This window comes from Acomys minous, assembly GCF_964271855.1.
Source record: "Acomys minous genome assembly, chromosome: 2".
NCBI lineage: Eukaryota > Metazoa > Chordata > Mammalia > Rodentia > Muridae > Acomys > Acomys minous.
The window spans coordinates 78,147,139-78,173,173 of record NC_140484.1 but is presented as its reverse complement, the minus strand read 5'-3'; the positions used below and the strand labels follow the sequence as shown (position 1 = coordinate 78,173,173).

Genomic DNA, 26,035 nt, shown 5'->3' with positions numbered 1-26,035 from the left:
CATTTTAGGAGCATGTGCTGAATTAGAGTGTAAATGTGTGCCCGACTCCGAGGATGTCATGAATAACGCCAAAGCCTCAGAAGAGATAGCCAAGCCTGACCACTGGGCCAGGCATAGTGGCACATGCCTTTAATTCTAGCACTCAGGAGGCAGAAGCAGGTGGGTCTCTGAGGCTAGCCTCGTCTACATAGTGAGTTCTAGGACATCTAGGGCTACATACATAGACGGACCTTGTCTCAAAACAAATAAACAACCTGCCAGAAAGAGATGGCTTAGCTGTAGAGACGGCCAGCGGGGTAAGGCATTTACCACAAAGGTTGGCAACTTGAGTTCAGTCATGGGGATTTATATGGTGGAAGAAGAGAGTCAACTCTTGCGGCCTGTCCATTGGCCTCTAAACACTGTGGCAAGTGTGTTCCCCCTTCCACACTAAAGAAATGCACTTTTAAAATGTCTTAGGAAAGGAGAGGGGGAGGGGGAAGAGCGCACGAGCCCTCTGTTCCTAGGCTGGTCCAGTTCTCAGCACCCACATGGTAGCTCGCATTCATAATTCCAGTCCCAGGGGAGCTGACACCCTCTTCTGACCAGACACATGCGCATAAAATAAAAACTAAGTCTTAAGAGACAAAGGATTACAAATGCATGCACTCAGGGGGCAGAGGCAGGTGACTGATCTCGGTGAGTTCCAGGTCAGTCTGGCCTACAGGACAGCCAGGGCTGTTACAAACAGAAACCTTGCACGCACGCGCGCGTGTGTGTGTGTAAAATGAAACTATACTTGAAGTGAAAGACCAAAGACTTCTATGGCCTGACCTAATTTCTGTGAAATACCCAGAAAAAACACAGCCATGGAAGCAGAAGCAGACCAGGGCTTACCTAAGGCCTCAGGGGAGAAGGCTGGGCAGGAGAAACAGGAAAGGCGTACTGATGAAAAGCTTCTAAACTGATTGTTGCATGTCTGTGTTCTGTCACTCTAGTGAGGCCTGCCCACTTGAAAGGAGTGGATTGTAAAATGAATACATTACATTTCGATAACACTACAAGAAAAACTGCGAGAAAGTCCTAAAGGTGCAGGCAGGCAGGTTGATTAGGGTAACCCTACTTCTGTCAAGTGACAAAGGGAAAGGATGCTTGTGTGTGCATTAAAGTTTCCCAATAGGAGGCCGGGTGGTGGTGGTGACGCCTTTAATCCCAGCACCAGGAGGCAGAGGCAGGAGGATCATTGTGAGTTTGAGGTCAGCCTGGTAAGCGACAAGGATTGCTAGGAGCCCCTTAGGGCTCAGGGAGCCCCACCAGAAGGAGTGTAAGAGCCAGAGAGGATGGAGGAGACCAAGGGAACAAGGTCACCTAAATCAACATGATCACAGCTCATGTAAACTCACGGAGACTGCAGCAGCGTGCACAGGGCCCGCACGCATCTGCACCAGGTCCTCTGTATGTATATTACGGCTTCCAGATTAGTGTTTTTATGGGATTCCAGAGTGAGTAAATGAGTGGGTTTCTGATGCTTGTGCCTTCTCTTGGGCTCTTTTCCTTTTGTTTGTTTGTTGTGCTCAACTCTAATGTAATAACTTTGGTTTTATCTTTTATTTTGTTATATTGTATTATTATCCCATAGAAGCCTGTTAATGAGAGACAGAAAGGGAGTGGATCCAAGTGGGAGGGGAGGTGGGGGAGACAGAATGAGAAGAGTAGACGGACGGAAAACAGTAATCAGGATATATTATGTGAAAAAAGATTCTATTTTCCTGTTGTTGTTTGTTTGTTTGTGTTTATTTTTATTTATTTTGCAAGACAGGGTTTCTCTGTGAGGCCTTGGCTGTCCTGAAACTTGCTCTGTAGACCAGGTTGGCCTTGAACTCACTCAAAGCCCTGGGATTAAAGGTGCTCGGCGGCCACAACCACCCAGTAAGAATCTATTTTCAATAAAAGGGAAAAAATAATAAATGTAAGAAAAGAAACTACACAGGACAATTTCAACTCAGGAAAATCGTTGAGATGGTTTTTGACTTGGAAATTTGGAGATTTCTCTTACCTCCATACACCTCAATAGTAAGAAATAACACAGCTCAGAAGGCTGTTCCAGGCACAGAGAACAGCAAATATGAAGGCCTTGTGGTGTGAATGCACTTGATGTGTCCCCCATGGAAGAGCAGCCAAGGCCTGAGGTCTATGGCAGGGGTCCAGGGGCCCCAGCTGGTATAGCCTTAATAAAGCTATCCTCATATGTGGTTAGGGTTAGGGTTAGGGTTAGGGTTAGGGTTAGGGTTAGGGTTAGGGTTAGGGTTAGGGTAGTCCTCATATGAGGGGGTTTCTGCAGGGTGTCAAGCAGGGGAGTGGTTTGATATAGCTATGTGCTTAACCAATAGCTGTGTTTGCTTGGGGGGTGCTTCTGGCTTCCAAGTGCTCAAGAGTTCTCCAAAGTGAAATGACTGAGCCAATAGGCTTGGACATTTGAAATGCCCCCACGTACTTCCAGCTTGTTTCCAACAGCCTATCCAGAAGATAGGGTTTTCATTCTCCCGGGTGGTCATCACCACTGAGATGCAGGTACCCAGACAACCCTCACACCCGGGTGCCGGCACCTACCATGCACTCTCTGCTTCCCTTGCAGGACTGTCCTTGCTGCACATGCGCAGTAACTCTGGCTGCACAGCGGAGTCCTCGCATAACACAGGTGCCCTTGGAACATGGCAGACGAAGACCTCATCTTCCGCCTGGAAGGTGTTGATAGTGGCGGGTCCTCCCGAGCCGGCCAGGATGGCGACTCTGACACAGACAGTGACGATGATGAGGGCTACTTCATCTGCCCCATCACTGATGACCCCATGTCCAACCAGAATGTCAGCTCCAAAGTCCAGAACTACTATAGCAACCTAATTAAAACAGAATGCGGCTCCACAGGGTCACCAGCCAGCTCCTTCCACTTCAAGGTGAGTAGCCACCTGTTTTGCACTTGTGTCCAGCCAACGTGTTATAAGTGATGGCATCTGGGGTCTCTGATTGATGTCTTAATTGTCCCCAAAGCCTAGCAGTACATTCTGCATGGCAGAGTGCTCTTATTAATCTTGAAGGTGACTGTTGGCTTAAGATATATTTTATTGCCACAGAGCAGTGCTTTTCCAATAGACTTAATACCCCTTCGGGCTGGTGAGATGACTCTGCAGGTAAAGGCACCTATGGGTAAGCCTGACAACTCATGTTGGATCCCCAGAAGCCACATAGGTGCCTATAGGTTGTTTTCTGGCCTGTACAATTATGCTGTGGATGCTGTATGCCTCCATGGGATTATACACACACACACACAATAAATTAAATAAGCAAATGTAATGTTTAAAATAGCCATTTAAAAACTTTCTGTGAGTGTTTTTGTTTTTGAGAAATGGAACAAAATAGAATTTAATAGAAAATATTGAAGAGCACTGCAGACCGCAAGCATCTCATTTCTTGGAAATTGGTATATGCATATCCATGTATATAAATTTGATGAGCTTCTTAACTGCATTCAAACATTCAAGAAAGAATGGAAAATATTAAAGAGTATTAAAAAGTATAAGGATCTTATTTCTCTTGGTTTGTTGTTGTTATTGAAGCAGGCTCTCATTAAGTAGGCAAGCTGATCATGAGCTCATGAGCCTCTTGCCTCATCCTTGGGAGTGCTGGGATTACAGGCCTGTGCTCTGCCTCAAGATTATTTATTTACTTTTTAATAAAAATTTATTTTGACCAGCCTGGTCTACAAAGTGAGTCTAGGACAGCCAAGGCTACACAGAGAAAACCCTGTCTTGAAAAAACAAAAAACAAAAAACAAAAAAAAAATTTTTTTTTTTGAGACAGGGTTTCTTTGGTAGGATTGGCTGTCCTAGAATTAGCTCTAGCTCTGTAGACCAGACTAACCGTAAACTCAGAGATCTCCTTGCCATCTGCCATCCCTGAGTGCTGGGATTAAGGTGGACACCACCATTGGCTCTTCTCTCTCTCTCTCTCTCTCTCTCTCTCTCTCTCTCTCTCTCTCTCTCTCTCTCTCTCTCCCCCCCCCCACCCCCCTCTCTATTTTTTTGAGGGAGGGTCTCATGAAGTCTCAGAATCACTGTGTTGCCAAGACTTTGAACTCTTGATTCTTCTGCTTCTGCCCCTCAAGTGCTGAGATTACAGTGAGAACCAGCATCCTTGGCTGATCCGTCTTTATCTCTGCACAGTGTATCCATGAGTACTGCCTGACCCTCTATGTGCTTTTTCTCCCATCCACACATACCTGTGATAAAGGGTTAAGTTGTACATTAGACACATTAAGAGATTAACAGTCAACTGGGCTCGGTGGCGCACACTGTTAATCCCAGCACCGGGGAGGCAAAGGCAGGTAGATCTCTGAGTTCAAGGCCATCCTAGTCTACAAAGTGAGCGGATGGTTATACAGAGAAACTCTGTCTCCAAAAACAAAATAAACGAGAGAGAATGAGAGAGAGAGAGACAGACAGACAGACACTAGCAGTCATTAATAATAAAATAGAACAATTATAACAATATTGTATGATAAAAACTATATCCTAGGTGTGTCGCTCAGTGGTAAGCACTTACTTACCAAGGCTCTGGGCTCCATCTCCAGCATTTCAAAGAACCAAGCCTGAACAAACTATAAAGTTGTAGCCAGGGCTGGAGAGATGGCTCAGCGATTAAGAGCACTGACTGCTCTTCCAGAGGGCCCGGGGTTCAATTCCCGGCACTGACATGGCAGCTCACAACTGTCTGACACCCTCACACAGACAGACATGCGGGCAAAACACCAATGCATACAAAGTAAAGAAATCGTTAACAAAAATTAAAGTTGTGTACATATGGTCTCTCAAGATACCATGTTCATAGTGTGTACACGGAGATACTTCTGTGCTATCTCTCCTTGGACCACACGTAGCTGAAACCATACCCACAGATAAGGGGGACACTGTCCACACCCTTCAGTACGCAACAGTATAGTGACTATTGCTGTTGTGGATGGGCTCCCAGTCAGTTACTCACTAGTTCTCAAAAAGCATGTATTTTTAACTTTCTTTTTGTTCTGGTTTTTGTTGTTGTTGTTTTTGTTTTTGTTTTTTCAAGACAGGATTTCTCTGTGTAACTTTGGCTGTCCTGGACTCGCTTTGTACACCAGGCTGGCCTCAAACTCACAGCGATCCTCCTGTCTCTGTCTCCCTGATGCTGGGATTAAAGGCGTGCGCCACCACTGCCCAGCTATATGTATATTTGTAATTATTATTATTAATTTTTAAATTTACTATTGACGTGGTAACCTGGGCTGTTTAACTAAAATGGCCATCTGGCCTTCCTCCTAAAATCAGGCCCCAGCAGGTACTGGGTGTGTATTGTGTAATGCCAGGTTCTGACCAGGTTCCTCAGAATGCCTTTCAGGAGATATCAGTCTTCCCTCAGAAGAAGTTTACCCTGCATGAGAACAGGCCTCAGTCCCAGAGCTCAGTTTAAGTGCAAAGTGTTGAAATGAAAGGTGGGGGCAGATGGAGGGAGAGGGAAAGAGAGAGGGAAATTTTGAGATTGATTAAGGAAGAGCGTCACCATCAGAGATTGATTGCTTTAGGACATAGGTGAAATGACTTTTTCTACACCTTGGGCAGTTCTACATTTTCTGTTTTGTTTGATTGGTTTAAGTTTGAATACAGAGATTTTTAAAATTTTCTTTAATCTTATGTGCATATTTTTATGTGTATGGGGTGCTAGAGCTCCTGGGACTGGAGTTACAGACAGTTGAGAGCTGCCATGTGGGTGCTGGGCCTTGAACCCTGGTCCTCTGGAAGAACAGCCAGTGCTTTTAACCACTGAGCCATCTCTCCAGCTCCTACTACAAAGTCTTTGAGACTCTCATGGGAAGCTGAGCGTGGTGGCACACGCCTTTACTCCCAGCACTCAGGGAGGCAGAGGCAGGCAGATCTCTGTGAGTTTGAGGCCAACTTGGTCTACAAAGTGAGTCTAAGACAGCCAAGGGTTTCCACAGAGAAACCGTGTCTCAAAAAATAAACACAGACAGACAGACATAATCTCATGCATATCAAGAATTTTAATTATATTTCCTTCTGCTTTCCCTGCTATCTCTTCCCAGATCCATCCTACCACCTCCCCACAGTACAGTAGTTTAGGCTTTTTTTTTTTTTTCAAGGGTGAGGGGTGGGAGTTGAGACAGGGTTTCTCTGTGTAGCCCTGCCTGGCTATCCTGGAACTTGCTAGGTAGACAAAGCTGGCCTTGAACTCAGAATTCACCTCCCTCAGCCTTTCTCTGGTAAGAGTAAAAGTGCATGCTTTTGGGCTTTGTAAGAAACGGTCTTATGTAGCTCAGGGTGGCCTCACACCCTTTCTGTAATGAATGACCTTGAACTCCTGCTCTGACCACCTCCCTAGGCTAGGACTACAAGTGTGTGCCACCACGCTGGGCTCTCAGTGTGTGCCACCACGCTGGACCCTCAGTGTGTGCCACCACGCTGGACCCTCAGTGTGTGCCACCACGCTGGGCTCTCAGTGTGTGCCACCATGCTGGACCCTCAGTGTGTGCCACCATGCTGGACCCTCAGTGTGTGCCACCATGCTGGACCCTCAGTGTGTGCCACCATGCTGGACCCTCAGTGTGTGCCACCATGCTGGACCCTCAGTGTGTGCCACCACGCTGGGCTCTCAGTGTGTGCCACCATGCTGGACCCTCAGTGTGTGCCACCATGCTGGACCCTCAGTGTGTGCCACCATGCTGGACCCTCAGTGTGTGCCACCACGCTGGGCTCTCAGTGTGTGCCACCACGCTGGGCCCCTCCATTTTCCTCTTCCCTCTCCATTACAAATGTTATTTATTTATTTTTATTTTTTACATTTATTTATCTACTCATTACTCTGTGTGTGTGTGTATGTGCGTGCTCTGGCACTTGTGTGGAAATCAGAGGACAGCTTTCTGTGGTGGATTCTCCTCTTCCACCTTCAAGATCCAGGAATCCGGTGGGTTATCAGGCTTGCATGACAAGTGCAACCTTCTTGCCAGCGTCAATTCAGTCTTTTTGAAAGGACTTTTTTCCCCTTGCAAATGCCAGGGGTTGAGACTCAAAGACTGTTACATTCTAGGTCAGTGTACTACTACCATTAAACAGCCCCTTTGAAGAAAATATGAGTGAATTTGTTCCCCCTTACTACAAATAGCATAATAATACATACACACTTTAAATATATGCAGATGTATTCATACTTTTTGTATGTATATAAACATATGTAAATGTTTTTTATATATTGCAAATTCACACATGTAAACTTTGTAAAAATAAATTATTTCATGTGTCTGGGTGTTTTTCCTGCGTATATGTCTGCGCATCACTTTTGTGCCTTGGAGGCTAGAGGAGGGCGTGGGATCCCCTAGAACTGGAGTTAGTTTTGAGCCGACAGGTGCATGCTGGGAATCAAACCTGGGTCCATTGCAAGAACAGCCAGTGCCCTTAACCACAGAGCTGTCTCTGCAGCCCTTATAGACCCAAACTTAAAAAATAATTTTTAATGATATAAATAATCTATACATAATATATGTACAAGGTAAAGCAAATCTAAACTGTGCAAATTAAACAAGTGAAAATGTGCTTCGCATCTCAGCCCAGGTCTGTCGAGTGGACCAGTTTCCACCCTGGTGGCCATCCTCCTATATCCTCTCGGGAGCTGACTTGAGCCCTAACTTCCGTAGCCTGGCTCTGGGCTGGGCTGGGCTGCAGTACGTGCCTTACTCTGCACAGTGCACACAGTGATCCCTATAGCCTCAGACAGTTGGCAGCTGGCCAGATGATAAATTGAAATGAAGTCACATGCTTAGGAGGTTGACAGGATTGTGTACCCTTCATGAAGATCCTGTTTCAGAGTGATGCTGTTAATAACCACAATTTGTACCTTACTATATTTTGTGGGGTTTTTTGTTGTTGTTGTTTTTCCAGTGTTTGTGACCAAACCCAGGGCTCTGTGCATCCAATGTTTCATTTGTTTGTTTGTTGTCTTTAATGGCTGAATTTCACTTCGTTGGAGGCCGGTGTTTCCTTGTACAGACAAAGCCTTTGCCTATGCAGGGATACACTTGCTAGAGAGAGCGTACTTACTAGCAAAAGAGTAGCTTGGGCAGAACCTTGAAGTTAATGGAAATGGCTGATTACACGGCGAACTGTCCCACTGCATGTGTGAGCACCTGCATCCTGCATCCCTCCCATCTTGAGTTGTGTAAGTGCTGATAATGCGCTGAGGGTGACTCTAGCTAAACAAACCAACTAGTCACTCCAGAATGAGACTGCCCAGCCAGGGTGTGATGACTCACTGGGCCCAGGAAGCGTCCCTGCCTAAAGCCTAGGAGGCTCCACCCTGGCAGCCTCAGGCCTCAGACCAGGACCGGAGAAAGTGAGCCAGGGGCAGACTTTGTGCTTTGGGAATGCAGTCTGAAAACAAAGCTGAAGGGCTTGGCCTGTGGCTCAGTGCTCTCCTAGCAAGCCCGGAGGCCCTGGCTTTCAGTCTCTAGGAGCCTAAAATAATAAAAAGAAAGAGACCAAAAAAGCTTTGATCTCCTGCAAGTTGAAAGCCCGCTGGCCAATTGAAAAAAAGAGTCCTAGCATGAGAGAGGAAGCTATCTCTGGTGAGCTGAGGTCTAGCCCACAGGAGGAGATTAAGGAGGTTGGAGCCCTGCTGTAGAGCTCGTATTTATCAAAGAATGTGTTGGAATGCTTTGGTGACCTGTGCAAAGGCATTTATAGGCAAGGGCTCCTCTCCTTTTTTTATTTTCATTTTTTTTTCTAGCAGCTTTATGAAAATATAACCCACATACCATTCAACTTCCCCATTGAAATGTACAATCCAGTAGCTTTCGGTATATATAAAATTATGCGTCCATCGCTATAACTGATTTTTGTCAAGAGCTGTACCTCTTAGGCATCACTCGCATCTCTAGTCTGCCGAGCCCTCATGACCACTAACCTACTTTCTGTCCACAAGTTTGCCTTTTCTAGACTTAAAGTATACGTTTATTTGTTATTTACTTACTTGCCACACTATTCATATAGACGTCAGAGGGCAGCCTGCAGGAACTGGTAGAAGGAGAGGTCCTAAGATCAAACGCAGGTCATCAATGTTGATGGCAAATGCTCTCCCGACTCAGCCATCTTGCTTGGCTCTTAGACACAAAGGTCCTTCTGAGGAGAAGCATAGGTAGGTTTCACAGTACCTGCATTTAACCTCTTTTGCCAGCCAGGGCAAAGCTTCTCGCTGTCTGAGCCTCACATTGCCAAGTTTCCCTTGTTCTCTGACCCTGTAATTCTTCCACCTATCTGTCTATCCTTACAAATTGCCTTGAGATGTGTGTAGAATGCTGTTTGAGCAGGGTCTCCCGAGAGGCCATGGCATTACGTCACCCTAGCGAATGCTATTGCTTTGGTTTGTATTATTTCCATCTTTACCTTTCTTCCCAACCAGGGCTTTGAACTCCAAAAGTTAGTGAGACCTGTTGTAGCTACTCTTTGCAAACAGGAGTTTCTTTTGGATTTTTTTGTTTGTTTGGTTGGTTGGTTGATTTATCTTACGATAGGACCTCACTAATACAGCATTGGCTGGCCATGAGCTGCCTTGTAGACCAAGCAGACCTTAAACTCACAGCCTCTGAGTGCTGGGATTAAAGGCATCTGCCACCATGCCCGCTTATCTTACTTTTAAAAATTATTTATGTAATGTGTGGGGGAGGGCACACACATCCTGGGGCACTTGTATGAGGTCAAAGAATAGCGTGGGCTCAGTTCTTTGCTTCTATCATATGGGTCCCAAGATTCACGCTCACACTCCCCTTGGCAGGCTTGGGCCAAGCACACACAGAAACACAAAGAACGCAGGGGATATAGTTCAGCGGCAGAGTGCTTCCCGAGCATATGGGGAGACACAGGGGAGGCCCTGGGTTCGCCCCCAGTACTGGAAGAAGAAAACAGTGACTTTTATGCTCGGTGGTGGACTGTTGCATGGATGTACTTTAATATTATAGTTTCTTCCGTTTCTTGGGATTTGTGGGGTATGTTGACTGCTTCCAGTATTGCACTGTTGTGTGGAGTGCTGGAGGAATGTGTCCAGCTGCTAAGTGCACATGCTGTGGTGAGAGGCAGCCACACAGCACTGATGGTCTCCCCCATCCTAGCTTGGCTGTGATCCCTCACTTCTTCCTGCTTTTCACATTTTCCCGTGGAGTCTTTTTCCTCTAGGAGGGAGAGTCGGGCTGACTCAGAATTGTAGTTCTTGGAATCTACAGAACATTTATAATGGAACACTTGATCATTGAAGGAGGGCTCAGCCGGTCCCTGGATGCTCCGTAAAAGGCTACAATTGCTGTGATCATGGAAATGATAAGATGTTAAAACGAGGGTTGTAGCTGTAGCTCAGAAGGCAGAGTGCTTGCCTAGCAAGCATGAAGTCAGCCGTGGGTTCAAGCCCTGCATAAACCAGTTGGTGGTACACACACCAGCTCTTGGGGAGGTGGGGGCAGGATGATCAGAAGTTGAAGGTCATCCTGGGCTTTACCAAGTTTGAGGATTGGCGGGAATATAGGAGACCTTGTCTTAAAAACCAAAACAGGAACAAAAAGCCCAGCACCGTTGTCGCTCGTCGTGCCAAGGGCCACACAGACACTTTACAAACTCTTCTAGCGACACCCTGCATCTTCCAGGAAGTGTGTTCCTATAGTTGAGATTCTGTTTATTTACTTCTGGTTTGTACCCTTAGAAGAACCAAAGCACACACTCTCTCTCTCTCTCCCTCCCTCCCCCCTCTTCCTCCCCCCTCCCCCCCGCCCCCGTGTGTGTGTGTGTGTGTGTGTGTGTGTGTGTGTGTGTGTGTGTGTCAGGATTATTTGTGGGGATTCGATTTCCCCTTCTACACTGTGGGTCCCAGGGAATGAGCTCTCACTGCCAGTCTTGGTGTTAGGTACCTTCACCCACTGAACCATCTTACCTCAGCCCTCTATTCCTCACCATCCTTTAAAAAAAAAAAAGATTTATTTTTATTTATGTGTATAGGTGCTTTATCTGTTGTATATCTGTGCACAGTGTTCATGCAGTGCCTGCAGAGGTCAAAAGGGAACATTGGATCTCCTTAGAACTGGAGTTTATAGATGATTGTGACCTACTTTATGTGTGCTGAGAATTGAACCCAGGACCTCTGGAAGAGCAGTGAGCACTCTTAACCACTGCGGCGTTTTGTTCCTTTTTTGAGACAGTGTCTTGCCATGTTGCCACCAGACTTTGAACTCAGAGTCTCCTGCTGGGGGATGAATTTTGTTTGTTGACTTTGGTTTATACTTGCAGGGCTGAGAATATAGTTCAATGGTAGAATGCTTGTCTAGCATGCAGAAGGCCCTAGGTTTAATCCCTGGTACACACACGCATGTCCACACACGCACACACACATGCCTGACTACCGTAGTTTTTGGACCATAAGATGCATTTTCCCCAAAAAATGGGGTTGGGGGCGGAAATTGGGGTGTGCCTTATGGTCCGATTGCTGTTTTTACTGTTTTTCTGCTCTAAAAACTAGTCTTATGGTCCAGGTGTGTCTTATAGTCCAAAAAATGCAGTATACAGGCAGCCCAGGACTATGTTCTCATTGTAATAAATATGCATCACACCAGTGACAGTGAGCTCAGACAGAGTCACCCCGGGGGAGTACCATCTCAGAGAGCCATTTTCTGGTGGGAGTGTCTATCCCAGGTGCAGGGGCCACGGAAAACATTGGGCACCAATCCCCAAAATGTTCATCCTTATTTGTCAACAAAAGTGTGCGGATTCTACAGAGCCAGTGGTGTTGGATCCAGATGTTAGTGCTAGACTTTTTACTTTTTATTTATTTAGTTTTATTTACTTATTTTTGGTTTTTAGAGACTAGGTTTCTCTGTGTAGCTCTGGCCATCCTGGAACTTGCTTTGTAGACCAGGCTGGCTTCAGACTCACAGAAATCCACCTGCCTCTGCCTCTCAAGTGCTGGGATTAAAAGTGTACACCACCACCACTGGACAGACTTTTTAAAAATTGTGTGTGTGTGTGTGTGTCTGTGTGTGCCCAGCATGTATGTGGAGGTGAAAAGACAGTTTGTCATTGTGAGAACCCTGTTTATCTCCTTCTGTGTGGGTCTCACGGGTTGAACTCAGGTTGTCAGAATAGCAATAGGCCTCTTCCCTGCTGAGTGAGCATCACTGTACTAGACTCTTTATACTGGGTTTCTAAAAAGAAAAGTCACTGGCATCTAGGTATGGTAGCAGACACCTGTAATCCCAGCATTTAGGAGGCTGAGGCAGGAGAGTGGAGAACTGCTTTATGTTGTAAGACCCTTCTTAGACACAAGGCAGGTGCATTAGAGCTACCTGTGCCTGTGGTGAGGTTTGGAATGGCTCCCGGGTTTGGAAGACGGTGATGTTTTTTTCCCTTAGCCCCAAATGCCACACACTCACCTGCAAGATAGCTTCTTCCTTGTTCATTGTTTGACTTTGATTTTAGTGACATTGGGGATGGAACTCGGGGCCTCGTGTATGCTGGGCGAGCAGTGTTATGACTAGCCACAACCCTTTCACTGCTGCTTTGGTTGGAGCTGCTGCGTCTAGCCAGGTGACTTCTGTTGATGATCCACCTCCCCTGAGGGGGGCAGCCCTTGCTGCTGGTGGTGTAGACAGTGGTGGAGTCATCATTCAAGACAGTCAGCCAGAGAACATGTCTCCACTGGCATAGACATGCTCCGAAAGCCAGGCAGCCTCCACCTCCCCAGGCACAGATGAGCTTTCCCAGCAGCTAGAATATAAGATGGGACAGTGATGCATCTTTTAAAGTACAGGGATCAGAATTGAGAAACTGCCTTGGATGTCACCATAGCTGCTGGGAGTCATTCATAAGAGGGGAAAATGAGTGCAAGCTTAAAGTCTAACCACGGGGAACCGGTGAGGAGCCATTTCTCTATAATAAACTCACACGTGCATTACTCTATACTGTTGCAAACATGTACAGTTTACATTTTCTTGACATGATCTCCCATTAAAATTTGAGTGTTTACTGATCCTTGGAGTGTAACTTCCAAAGTCTTTTTTGGGGCGGGTGCAGTTTCTAATTCTTTTATTTCACTTCTGAGGACTGAGTTCAGGGCATACGACTTTGCCACACTGACCTGTTTCCCAGGCCCCCAAACTTTAAATCTGGTCCAACCATTACACTGAAAACAAAAAACCCTACTGAGATCTTGCATAAGTATGCACAGTTGTAGAGAGAAAAAAAAATGTTCGAGTCAGCACTGTTTGTACTAGGACGTTCTGGAAGGCATCCAAGTACAATCTCCTGGAGACAAATGTGTAGGGTACACCTCTACAGTTCTGTTTCCCACAGCCCTGGGAGGGTGCCAGGCCAGCCTGCAGTCTGTACCCATGAGCCAGGAGGGCTATCTAAGCTGAATGTTAAATGCAGAAAGGAGATCTCAGAACAGAAGCAAGGCCCTGCGCTTGCTCTTGATGCACATCTTTTAACAAACACAAGGAGGAAACTTACTGAGTGTCTATAGCAAGTGACAGCCGAGGAGGGCCTGCCTGTTGGAGGACTTCCACTTTCTAATTCAGAATTCTGGATGCTTGTGGTTGTCATGCGAAGCAGATGATCTTTTGTAGGAGGACAGTTAGGACTCACTAAATAAAGTATGAAGCCTCAGGAGTCTGCTCCCCCAAAAGGATGTAATTTGTATTTTTTTTTTTTTCTGTGTGATTCCAATCTTATTTTTTTTAAGTGCATAGAACAGAATTCACTGAATGCATGAACAGTTGCTGCTCAGGTAGAGGGACTCTGGTGCACTGGGCTGTTCTATTCTCCATTTGCCAAGTAGTTTTCATTAATCCTAAATTAGCTTCCAGACTGGAAGGGAAAAAAATGATGGGCTTTGCAGAGATTGGAAAGTATGTGTGGGCGCCTCTCTCTCTCTCTCTCTTTCTCTCTCTCTCTCTCTCTCTCTCTCTCTCTCTCTCTCTCTCTCTCTGTGTGTGTGTGTGTGTGTGTGTGTGTGTGTGTGTGTGTGTGTGTGTGTGAAGTCTCAGTCCTTTCCCTGACTTCTATTTTCAGCAGGATCCTCATGAGGGATCCATACTAGGAGGGTGGACACAGTGCAGACCTGCTGAGGCCTGGGAACCTGGACTTCCTCCAGGGATGGCCAGGGTACTGAGGGACATCAGTGGTAGCAAAGCAGTCTGAAATTGCTGTCTCCTGACTGCCCCCTCCCTCTCTCAGAGCTCCTTCTGGCCTGTCTCACCCAGATGATGCCCAAACCCTGCCCGTTGTCCTCCCCATAAGGCAAGTCCACTGGGAGGCCACAGAGCGAAGATTTAAGTTCCTTCGGGGCAACGATTTGAGTCTTAGGCAGAGAGCAGAGGGGTAATGAGGGAAGCACCATGGATTAAGGGTGTTGGTGTGGAAAGGCCAAGGAAGATTCTGTTTTGGTTTCCCTGAAGCAGTAAAATGGACAAAGAAAATTAAAATGGAAAGATATTAAATCTGTTTTCTGTTGCTATAACAAACCGGCCTAGACTGGTTGGTTATGACGAACAGCTGATGGCTGGGTATCTTGGTACACACCATTAATCCCAGCACCTGGGAGGCAGAGGCAGGAAGATCTTTGTGAATCTGAGGCCAGCCTGGTTTAAATAGTGAATCCCAGACTAGCTAGGGGTACACTGTGAAATCTCGACACAAAAAGGAAAAAGTGGAGAGGGGACAATTAATTCAGAATTTATTTTTAAGTACAAGTGTATTTAGTTTATAAGGTTGGATCCTGGGGAATCCTGGCATCTGGAGAGAGCCTTGGCCTGACTTATAACACGACAGAGAGCATCACGTGACCACACACAGTCACTGTACTAACCCTGATCTCCTCCTCTGCTTGTGAAGCCACTGTCATGGGTACTGTCATGGGTCTGGGAGTGGGATCTGTCTCTCTGGCCTCCTCTACTCCTAGTCAACCCCCAAGGTCCCCATCTCTAAATACCATCCACATGGGAGTTCAGGGATTGAGTTTCTGACACATGAGGTTTGGGGGACATAGTCAGATGGTGACACATACCTCAGTGCTATTTAATAGCCTTTTCTTTCTTTCTTTTTTTTTTTTTTTCCAAGACAGGGTTTCTCTGTGTAGCCTTGGCTGTCCTGGACTCGCTTTGTAGACCAGGCTGGCCTCGAACTCACAGTGATCCGCCTGTCTCTGCCTCCCGAGTGCTGGGATTAAAGGCGTGCGCCACCACGCCCGGCTTTTTAATAGCCTTTTCTTCCTTCTCTTTCCTCTCTTCCTCCCTCCTTTATTCATCATCCTCATCCCCCCCTCCCCCTTGTTTTGAGACAGATCTATGTAGCCCCATCCACCCTGGCACTTTCTGTGTAGCCCCAAATCATCCCAAACTCATGGCAATTCACCTCTCTCATCTGCTGGGACTACAGATGTTTACCACTGTGCCTAGCTAGCTCTCTAATTGAAGTAATAAAAACCCGTTTACGCCATCCTTGCCAGAGCACTTGAGTTTGTGTTCATTTTTGCCAGATCACGGAACGTAGCTTGCATTAGTTTGAAAGTGAGCTTGTGTTCGGCTGGAGTTACAGGATGAGGCTCCTGTTGTGTGTCATGTGTCCATCCTGTTCCCCCGCCCCCGGTTCATCTCTTTAGCCGGGTGCCTTAGCTCTGGTTGCAGTGGTGCTGCATCAGGACATCAGTGTCCTGGCAGGCACTCACTAAAGATGCTTAAGCTTGTTCAGATGGGAAGAAAAGAACATTTTCTGGGGGCCAAACCTAGGGTTTCATGCATACGAGGCAAGCACTCTGTCACTGAGCTCCAACCCAATGTCAAACCATATCTTATTTATTAACTTATTTTGAGATAGGGTCTCACTTTGTAGGTCTGGCTGTCCTGCTACTATGATGACCAGGCTGGCCTCAAACTCACACTTACAGAAGTCTGCCTGCCCTGCGTTCATATTTTATTTTTTTAAAGTTTTTTTTATTTGTGTGTGTGTGTGTACATACACATGTACATACATGCACATGAACTTAGGTGCCTGAAGAATCTAGAAGAGGACAACAGATCCATTGGAGCTGAAGTTATGTGGGACATGGCTGCTGGGAACCAAACTCTGCAAGAATAGTACATGCTTAACCACTGAGCCATCTCTCCAGCCCTCAAAAATTCTTATTTTCACTTTCAGCTTTTTGGCAGCAAGCGAAGAATTGTGTAATTAACATGTCAGTGACTTCTGTCCATAGGCTGAGCCCAGGAGAACACACTGGGTCCCCCGGGGACTGTTCTTCATAGGCTAGGGATGGGAATCCTTTCTTTTGGATGCTGTGGTCCTCCCCAGGGCAAGTAACTGGGGAAGAGGCGGCTGGCTGCCCTGGCCTGGGCCTGACGCTCCCTTTGCCTTCTGCAGGAAGCCTGGAAGCATGCAATTGAGAAGGCCAAGCACATGCCTGACCCCTGGGCTGAGTTCCATCTCGAGGACATCGCCACAGAACATGCTACTCGACACAGGTCAGCAGTGTGTCCCAGGGGCTTTGAGGAGTCTCCTTGCTGGGGTTGGGAGGTGGGAAGGCTTGCATCTTGGGTCTTGCTTCTGGTCAAAGAAAATGAACCAATTCAGCATGTGAGGTTGTTAGAATTAGGGAGACCCAAACAGTTGAGTCTGTGTAAACATTCAAAATTGGAAACAATCTGAAACTTGGACTTTTGGTCCTAAGTGTTTTGGATTGAGGGGATGGTTTGTGCACCGAGGGTCCATTTATCCTCCATTTGAAGTTGGTTGAGAGTTGAGCAGCTCAGGGATCCAGGTCCCTTCTGGTTCATGATGCCATCATCCCAACACTTGTCCTTGCAAACAGCAGTAGAGGCAGACAGTATGAGGACAGCTCAGCAGGTTTTGATGCCTGGTCCCTGAAGTGCCATCATTTTCCCTTGGCCAGTACACTGTCTTCTCCACTTTGCTCCCATCCTAAAAGGAGATGGCTGTAGAGCGCCCATGTGCCTCCCTCCTCTCCTCTGCTGGAGGCCCACCTCCCAGTGTGGGGGCAGGATAGGTGGGGACCCCACATGTGAGCCTTCTGCCTGGGACAGCACTGGGGTAGCACCAGGGAAAGAGGGCTCTGTGCTGGCCTGGCTCTGGGCCTGGAAGCCCAGCAGGGATAGGAGGCCAGCCCGAACTGTTTATTTCCTAATTAAATGGCTGAATTTATGCTGCCCAGACTTCCAGTGAGAGTAATCCAAGTGTGGCTGTCTGGAACATTCTGAAACTTCTAAACCAGAAGCTTCCTTCTCTGGCTGTAGCTCTTTTGAGCTGGCCCTTTGTTTAGGGTAGGTTTCTGTCCCTGTGCGCTGTTTCCAGGGTGGTTGAGAGCTAGATTCGGCTTTTAAACATGTCTGGATTTTGAATCCTGACGCTCAGACAGGAGACGACCTCACCTCTGGGCCAGTTTCTGTAAAACAGGCTCAATAATTGTGGGAATCTCGGGGTCTCTGCAAAGATTAAATGAAACAATCTGTTTGAGAACCAGACATAACTCGGGAGGCAGAGGCAGGTGGATCTCTGTGAGTTTGAGGCCAGCCTGATCTACAAAGTGAATCCAGGACAGCCAAGGCTACACAGAGAAGTCCTGTCTCTAAAAACCAAACCCCCCCCCCAAAAAAAAGAAAGAAAAAGGAAAAGAACCCAACATAGCCACACAAAGAAACCCTGTCTGTAAAAAAAATAAAAACAAAATAAAAAATAAAAACAAAAAATAATGTAAAAAAAAAAATCCAGCATACAGTAATGTTCTGTGAACTTTAGACAATAAACATTTCGTTTATTAAGTTACTGGGTATCAAACCTAGGGCTTCCTCTATACTGGACAAGTGTTCTTTCCACCTGAGCTACATTCCCAGCCTTTATTTCATTTGTTTTAAGATACAGTCCCCATAAGTTGCCTAGGCTGACTTTGAACTTACGATGTAGCCCAGACAGACCTCAAACACCTCACCTTTTAAAGCAGCTGGAGTTACAGGTCTGTTTTTACCAGTCCTGCCCGATCTTGCCTTTATGATGTTAGGTTCGTGAGCAGCAAGCAAGACCCTGACCACCTTCCCCAGTGTCTGGGTGCCTCTCCGAGTAGAGGCAAGGGCGTGGTGCATCTGTGGCCTCCGTCTCTTTATAGTCCTGTGTAGAACATAGTTGTTGCCTCCCACTGGCTGCAAGCAGACTGACAGCCTAGCGGAGGCCTCCTCCTCCTCTGAGCCTGGGGTAACCTGCCAGGCTTCTCTTCCTCTCTGCACAGGTTTCCAGCTCTGAAAACCTGTTTCCCAGGTCTGGGTCTTGTGAGTCAGGAGCCACTGGCCAGAGATAAGGGTTGGACCCTGCTGAGCTCGGGAGCCTGGCCAGGCAAACCTGTTTGAGGCCCTCTAGGCCTGGGGCTGCCAGACGTGCTCTGAGAAAAAGGGGGAGCCTGGGAGTGGGGAATGGGAACATTCTGGAACCACCCTTCCCTCCTCTGCTTCATCATCTTTCTCTTCTTTCTCCATCTCCCTCTCTCCTGCCACCTGTCTCCCCTCTCCTCTCTCCCCATCTTTCCACATCTCACTCTACCCTTCTCAACACTCTGAAACTCAGGCCCTCCCTCCCCGACTCTCTCATCTCTGTCTCTACCACTTCATGTTTCCTGTATACTCTTTCATAGCTTCTTTCTTATCTTGCCTCAGCGGCAAGTCCTTCCCCGTCCCCTACAGGCCCTGAGACAGTCCTGCCCTCTTGGGAGATAGACCTACCTACCTGTGTGGGCTGCGCCTGGCCCAGGCGTTTGGCAAAGTTGAGAGACTGCTGCCTCCCTCCCTCTGGGACCTGCTGTTTGTGACTGTTATGCCCATGTATCCAGAGCTCCTGCAGTCCGGCTTTGAGCTCATTTCTGGATATAGGGACTGCTTGAGACCTAACAGTCATATAGACAAGTTATAAGGATATTTATATCTCCAACCATCCATCTAGCATGTGTTTACTAAACATCTACACACTCTAGGCCCAGTGGTGAGCAAGGCAGACATGGCCTATTTTGTGGAGTTGCAGCCTAATGATAGACCAGAGCAAGTCGGACAGGAGCCCAGCTGGGAGTGCTGGTCTTGGTAAAATAGCGACACCAGGCAGAAGGAATAAGTGTGTTTGGGGGTAGGCAAGTCCCCTTTAAGGAGGAAGAAAGGAAAGGAGAGAGGTGTCCGCACCCCACCCCAAGGGTCAGCAAGCCTGGGGCCCAGGCACAGAGCAGGCTGGGTCCTGAGGCCCACAGAGAACCCAGGAGAGTTTGGGCTAGTAAGGGACAGGACCAGGATGCTCTAGGTGGGCTCTGATCTCTGTAGGTACAACGCTGTCACCGGGGAATGGCTGAAAGACGAGGTTCTGATCAAGATGGCGTCTCAGGTAAGCAGAAGCCTGAGCTGGGAGGGGACAGGGCCTAGGAAGAGCATCCCCAAGACATTTCTAGTGCCCTCCTTTTACTCCTGCTTTATTTAATTTTGTTATATTTATTTATTTAGTGTCTGTGTGTGAGACAGGCAGATGGACAGACAGACAGACAGACAGACAGACAAGACAAAGAAGCAGGGTCTTGCTTTGTAGGCCAGGCTGGCCAGCCTCACACTCATGATGCACTGGAGACTGGCCTCCAGCTTGTGACCTTCCTACCTCTGCCTCCTGCATGCATGCTGTAACCCACTTTCATTTTTTTAATATGACAGTGCCAGCCGTGGTGACCCACGCTTTTATTTTTTAATTTAATTTATTTTTTTTTTTTCCTTTTTTAAGACAGGGTTTCTCTGTGTAGCCTTGGCTGCCTTGGACTTGCTTTGTAGACCAGGCTGGCCTCAAATTCAAAGCAATTTGCCTGCCTCTGCCTCCCGAGTGCTGGGATTATAGGCCTGTGCCACTGTGCCTGGCCTTTTATTTTATTTATTTTATTTTTTATGTGTATTGGTGTGAGGGTATGAGATACGCTGGAATTGGAGTTACAGACAGTTGTGAGCTGTCATGTGGGTGCTGGGAATTGAACCCAAGTCTTCTGGAAGAACAGACAGTGCTCTTAACTGCTGAGCCACCTCTCCAGCCCCAGCTTTAATTTTATCTTTGGAGTTTTTCTATGTTATCATTTACATATTATGTTTAATTGTATTTTTATTTAGTGTGTGTGTGTGTAGGGGTGTGTGTGTGTGTGTGTGTGTGTGTGTGTGTGTGTGTGTGTATGTTTGTGGAGGTCAACAACTTGCTTCTCTGTTTTCTCCATTTGGATCCCAAGGATCAAATTCATGTTGTCAGGCTAGGTGCCATACACTCTGACTTGCTGAGCCATCCACTGGCCCTATATCGTGTTTTATTATTGTTATTATTACTATTATTGCATTTATTTATTTGTGTCTGAAGGCACATGTACTGCAGTGCACAGGTGGAGGTCAGAGGACAGCTGTGACAGTTGGTGTTCTTTTCTTTCTTTGTGTGTATATATGTGTGTTTTAACACAGGGTGGTTTTTCTATGTTGCCCGGCTGTCCTGGAACTCACTCTGTAGACCAGACTGGCGTCAAATTCAGACATCTGCTTGCCTCTACCTCCCGCGTGCTGAGATAAAAGGCGTGTACCACCACACTCCATCCTTCCCCCCACCTCCCCTACACCCTTGGTTCTCTTTTTGTCATGTGGGTCCTGCATGCTCAGACTGCCAGGCTTGGGTACAAGCAAGTTTACTCATTGAACCATCTCACCAGCCCATATTATGGGTCTTTAAATACTATTTTATTAACATGTATCTCACATACCGTATGCATTGCCCACTTAATTTATACAGTTCAGGTTTGCGATGTAGGTCAGTGGTAGCATGCTTGCCCGGCATGCCCAAGGTCTTGGTATCCATGCCCAGCACTGCAGGAAGGAAGGAAGGACAAAGAAGTATATAATTTTGGTTGCTTAACAATCACACTCTACTCTAGAACTTTCCCCCCTGTTTTAAAATGTATTGTTTTAGAATTTAACATGTGCACATAAAGTGTTCCAATCAAACCTCCCCCTACCATTCCCCCATGTCCTCACCTCCCCACACACCCACACAACTTTATATACTCTGTTTAAACCCACAGAGCCCACTCGTATGTTCTTGGAGCCACACACTGGAGTGTGGACCCCCTACCAGGGGTCTTTTCTCTGAGACATACTGACACTCTCACATGGCCTGCACAAGAAAAAAGAAAGCAGGACCGAAAAAAGAGCTCCTCTTGCAGAGTGAGGGCACCTACACAATGTCACACACCAGCAGAAAAGCACACAGTAGTAGAGCTGCAGCTGTTCCTCACTGCTATGTATGTAGGTCCTCAACATGTGGGAGGCGCTAAGTTCCATCCTCACACCAAGAAGCAAGCAAAGCATGCACCTTGACGAGTCTTCCAAAGGTGGACACGCTGGCACAACACTCAGAGAAGGAGAGTGGAGCGAGTGCCCCACACAGGCTGCTCCCATCACGACTCACCTACCGAGAGTCAACACTGTCCCAAACCCTCTCGTCCCAGCTCAGTCCTAAGACTTTGATTCTTGCGTCATTGCGTCTTCTGAGTGTGGCTTCTTTTACTCAGCATTTTCCCTTTTTTCTTTGCTGTATAATACTTCATGGAATGAATAAGCCTAGTGGGTTTGTGTGGCATGGACATGTAAGTTACCTGCCTCTCTCCTCCCTTCCCTCTGTTTCTACTGTTTTCCTTCCTTATTTTTAAGTGTGAGCCTGCATGGGTACTTGTATAGGGGTGTGTGTGTGTGTGTGTGTGTGTGTGTGTGTGTGTGTGTGTGTGTGTGTAGGCATGTGCACATGGGTACGGTGCCCGCAGAGGCTAGAAGGAGGCCCTGAGTTCAAATTACAAGTGATTGGGAGCTGCTGACATGGATGCTGGGGAACGAACTCAGGTCCTCTGTAAGGCAGAAAGTGTTCTTAACTGCTGAGCCGTTTTTCTAGCCTCCTTCCTTCTGTTTTGAGACAGTATTCTCGAGCTTCTCATACCAGCGACACAATTCCCTACACAGTCATATTTCTGTTCTCTTTTGGCTTGGTTTTTTGTTTGTTTGAGACAGAGACCCTCTATGTAGTCCTGGCTGTCCTGGAACTAGCTATGCAGACCAGGCTGGCCTTGAACTCACAGAGATCCTCCTGCCTCTGCCTCCGAGTGCTGGGGTTAAAGGCATGCATCACTACGCCGAGCTTACATAACCATTTTAAAGAGAAAAGGTCCAGAACTTTCCACTCATAGTCTATTGACGTTGTTGCTTTGGGCCTGTGTAAACGCCATTCATCCCGGCTGGAGTATGCGGCAGAGGCGGCCTGTTCACCCAGTGCTGTCCAGAAAGCAAAGAGTATGAAAGCAGCCTTTGCCATGCACTGCGCCTCCCCAGCATCTTGGCCCGTGCTGTGGGTTCTTCCATTGGGCTGAGATGGTTTATCAGGATTCCTAATCCCAGGCAAGGCATTTCTGGCTTTGGTACTGAGGCACAGGGTTATTGGAGTTGAGGTAAAGTACAGGACACCTACTGGACAGGCAGTGACAAAGGGGCTGGTTGGGTGTGGGCACTGATGACTCCATCCTGTCTTTCAGCCCTTTGGCCGTGGAGCAATGAGAGAGTGCTTCAGGACGTAAGTGACTGACCAGGAAATTCCACCAAGACTCACAAACTAAGACTTCAGGGTATTTCCAATCAAAGGCTGGAGACAAGTGGCCTAAGCCTCTTTGTAACCCATCCGGTGTCTGTTGGACCCCACACTGGCCCAGTTGTAGGGCTCCAGAAGGAAAGGGAGTGGCCACTCCCCTGCTTGGGTATTTAGAGGCACAGAGAGTAGGATGCAAGGCCACAGACACTGGTCCTTAGCCCTTCTGGCTCTGGAGGAGGAGTGGCGATGTTGTTCTTCCTGATGTTGCTCTTCCTGTGCCTTCTATACTCCATTCTTTCCTTCAGTCAGCTGGGTGACACAGGGTCTGCCTATGCTGACATCCTGGAGCTGGGTCCTCAGTGAACCTGCCCTCCCTGCCCCCCAGCTCTAGGCAGCCCCGCCCCTTTGTCATGAACCCCTGAGCTCTAGGCAGCCCCGCCCCTTGTCGTGAACCCCTTAGCTCTAGGCAGCCCCGCCCCCCTTGTCTTTCTCCCCAGGAAGAAACTCTCCAACTTCCTGCACGCCCAGCAATGGAAGGGTGCCTCTAACTACGTGGCCAAGCGCTACATCGAGCCAGTGGATAGGAGCGTGTACTTTGAGGATGTGCAGCTCCAGATGGAGGCAAAGCTCTGGGGGGAGGAGTACAATCGGCACAAGCCCCCCAAGCAGGTGTGTGAGCCCCGCTTCGAGGTTGGTGCAGCCCCCCCTCCCGCAGCGCCCCCCCCCCTGCACCCTGCAGAAAATGGGCCACCATGGAGATAGGACTCTTCCGGTGAACTGTCTACCCTCCCTCTCCGGTTGGTTCAGTTGTCTTTGCTAAGGGTTTCAGTTGTCACCTCTGGGCTCAGGTTGCTTCTACAGCTGTTGCCTGCCTGTCTGAAGGGTCATTTCTTTTGAAGCCTGGTTCTTCCACGTTGTGGATGGTACTGAGAGTGATAGGTGCGAGGCAGAGTCCTCAGTGATTAGAAGTCACAGGTCAGGCCTGGAGAGGTGGCTCAGTGGTTAAGAGCACTAGCTGCTTTCCCAAAAGACAGGGATTTAATTCCCAGCACCCACATGGCAGCTCACAACTGTCTATAACTCCAGTTCCAGGGGATCCAGCATCCTCATACAGAGAGACATACACGCAAGCAAAACACCAATGCACAGGAAATAAAAGTCAGGGGTCTCTTTTACTCCTCTTTACAGCCCATACATAGTATATACATTAGCAACTGTGCATAACATTCAACACATACTTTGTAAAAGTTCAGCAAGGCATAGTGGCGCCCGCCTTTAAACCCAGCACTCGGGAGGCAGAGGCAGGCGGATCTCTGTGAATTTGAGGTCAGCCTGGTCTACATAGGGAGTTCAAGGACAGCCAGAGCTACACAGTGAGTCCCTATCTTGAAATCCTCCCACCAAAATAAATCAATTAAAAAGTAAAATTTAAATTTAAAAATGTTGGTTTTTCTTGTAATTCCCCATTGCAAAGAAAATAAACCCACTTTTCTTGTTTTTGGGAAAGGTTAATTTTAGCTCCCAGATGGTAGGAATGTCCTGTCAGCAGGACATGAGGCAGATGGTCACGCAGACAGGAAGTGGGGCTGGGCTGTAAAGCCCCGAGGGCCGCCCAGTGGCCCACTTCCCTTGGTGAAACTTCACTTCCTAAAGGTTCTATAATACCACCAGTTTGGGCCTCTGCCTAACAATGACTTAAATAACAATAGCATGAAAAATGATCTTTTTGGACTTCCATAAATTTAATCTTTGTGCCAAATCTGATATCCCCCCCCACCTGCACTCAAGAAAACTAAAGCACAGCCAGGTAATGGTGACAGCACATGACTTTAATTCCAGCACTCAGGAGGCAGAGGCAGGCAGATCTCTGAGTTTGAGGCCAACCGGCCTACAGAGCTGTGGGATTGCTAGTGCTCATTCCCAGCTGGCTAGGTGTGGTCACGTGGTCATACCTAGCTGCAAGAGAGGCTGGCTAAGCAATGCGACTCCCTCTGTGATCTTGACTGTGCACCCTGCTAAAATCCAGAGGCGGTGATCTTCATACCTAAAGGAGATGAGGAGGGTGGCTTCTGGGTACATACAGTTAGCAGTTCTCGCAAGAGTGAGTGATGAGAGCAGGATCTGTGCCCAGCTGAGCGCCTAGCCAGCCCCTTCCACCTGACCGTGCTCCCTGCTCCTCCACCAGGTGGATATCATGCAGATGTGCATCATTGAGCTGAAGGACAGGCAAGGCCAGCCCCTCTTCCACCTGGAGCACTACATCGAGGGCAATTACATCAAGTATAATTCCAACTCAGGCTTTGTCCGTGATGACAACATCCGACTAACACCACAGGTGAGGCCTTGGGCGGGCTCAGCACCAGCTGGGGAGATCCCTGCGGGTGGAGCCTTACATCCTTAAAGGCTTCTCACCCCCATTGGAGCATGTGTGATCCCAGTGCCCCAACATGCTGGCTAGGCACATGCCCTACCACAGAACAGTATTTCCAGCTCCTAAAGATGACTCACCTTTTTCAATTGTCCTGTGTATGTCAGCGGCGTGCAAGTATGTGTGTGTGTGCGTGTGCGTGCATGCGCACACCTACATGATATTGGTCATCCCACCTTCTTTGAGGCAGGGTCTCTCAACCAAGCCCAGAGCTCACTAATACAGCTGGACTTCCTAGTCAGCTCACTCTGACATTCCCATCCCCACTTTCTAAGGCTGGACTTAGAGGGGGGCCTCCTAGTGAACCCAGCATTTACATGGGTTCAAGGATCCAAGCTCTGGTCCTCATGTCTGCATGACCAATGCCTTAACCACCACGCCGTCTCCCAAGATTTTTTTTTTTAAACTATACCCCTGCCACCCTGTGCTGTTTTCTTTCAACAGTCCCAAGCTGGCCATAAGTCTAAAATCCCTGAGGTGTCTGCAGAGTTAAACAGATGTCCTTTTGTCTTTTACTCTATAAAACTCTTCTTGCCACGAGCACCCTCAACAGGGCACACCTGATTATTACAGCCTCCGGCACAGCAGCTGGCCAGCACCTGCCCAGGCCACAGTCGGGTCTGTTACAACTCCCTTCTCTTCCTGCCCTTGCACAGGCCTTCAGCCATTTCACGTTTGAGCGTTCTGGTCATCAGCTGATTGTGGTGGACATCCAGGGTGTGGGTGACCTTTATACCGACCCACAGATCCACACTGAGAAAGGCACTGACTTTGGGGATGGTAACCTTGGTAAGTGGGGGCATCAGCCCATGTCTGCAGAGACCATGTCCTCTAGAAGCTGCTAGTGCTTTCTATATCCAAGGAAGTTCACTGAGACACT

General features: G+C 47.7%; 1 protein-coding gene across 4 annotated transcripts in view; it reads left to right on the top strand.

Moving 5' to 3' along the window:
- Window positions 1–26,035, top strand: part of EEF2K (eukaryotic elongation factor 2 kinase) — a 53,279-nt gene that overhangs the window by 13,732 nt on the left and 13,512 nt on the right. For all 4 annotated transcript variants that reach the window (XR_014777458.1, XM_084773211.1, XM_084773213.1 and 1 more), the window contains exons 2-8: window positions 2,615–2,933; window positions 16,467–16,567; window positions 19,412–19,472; window positions 22,675–22,712; window positions 23,225–23,396; window positions 24,913–25,062; window positions 25,812–25,944. Coding sequence is in view for 3 of the 4 variants with exons in the window: in XM_084773211.1 (XP_084629337.1) it covers window positions 2,691–2,933; window positions 16,467–16,567; window positions 19,412–19,472; window positions 22,675–22,712; window positions 23,225–23,396; window positions 24,913–25,062; window positions 25,812–25,944 (898 nt within the window). In the remaining variant the exon portion in view is untranslated. The remainder of the gene's footprint in view (window positions 1–2,614; window positions 2,934–16,466; window positions 16,568–19,411; window positions 19,473–22,674; window positions 22,713–23,224; window positions 23,397–24,912; window positions 25,063–25,811; window positions 25,945–26,035) is intronic.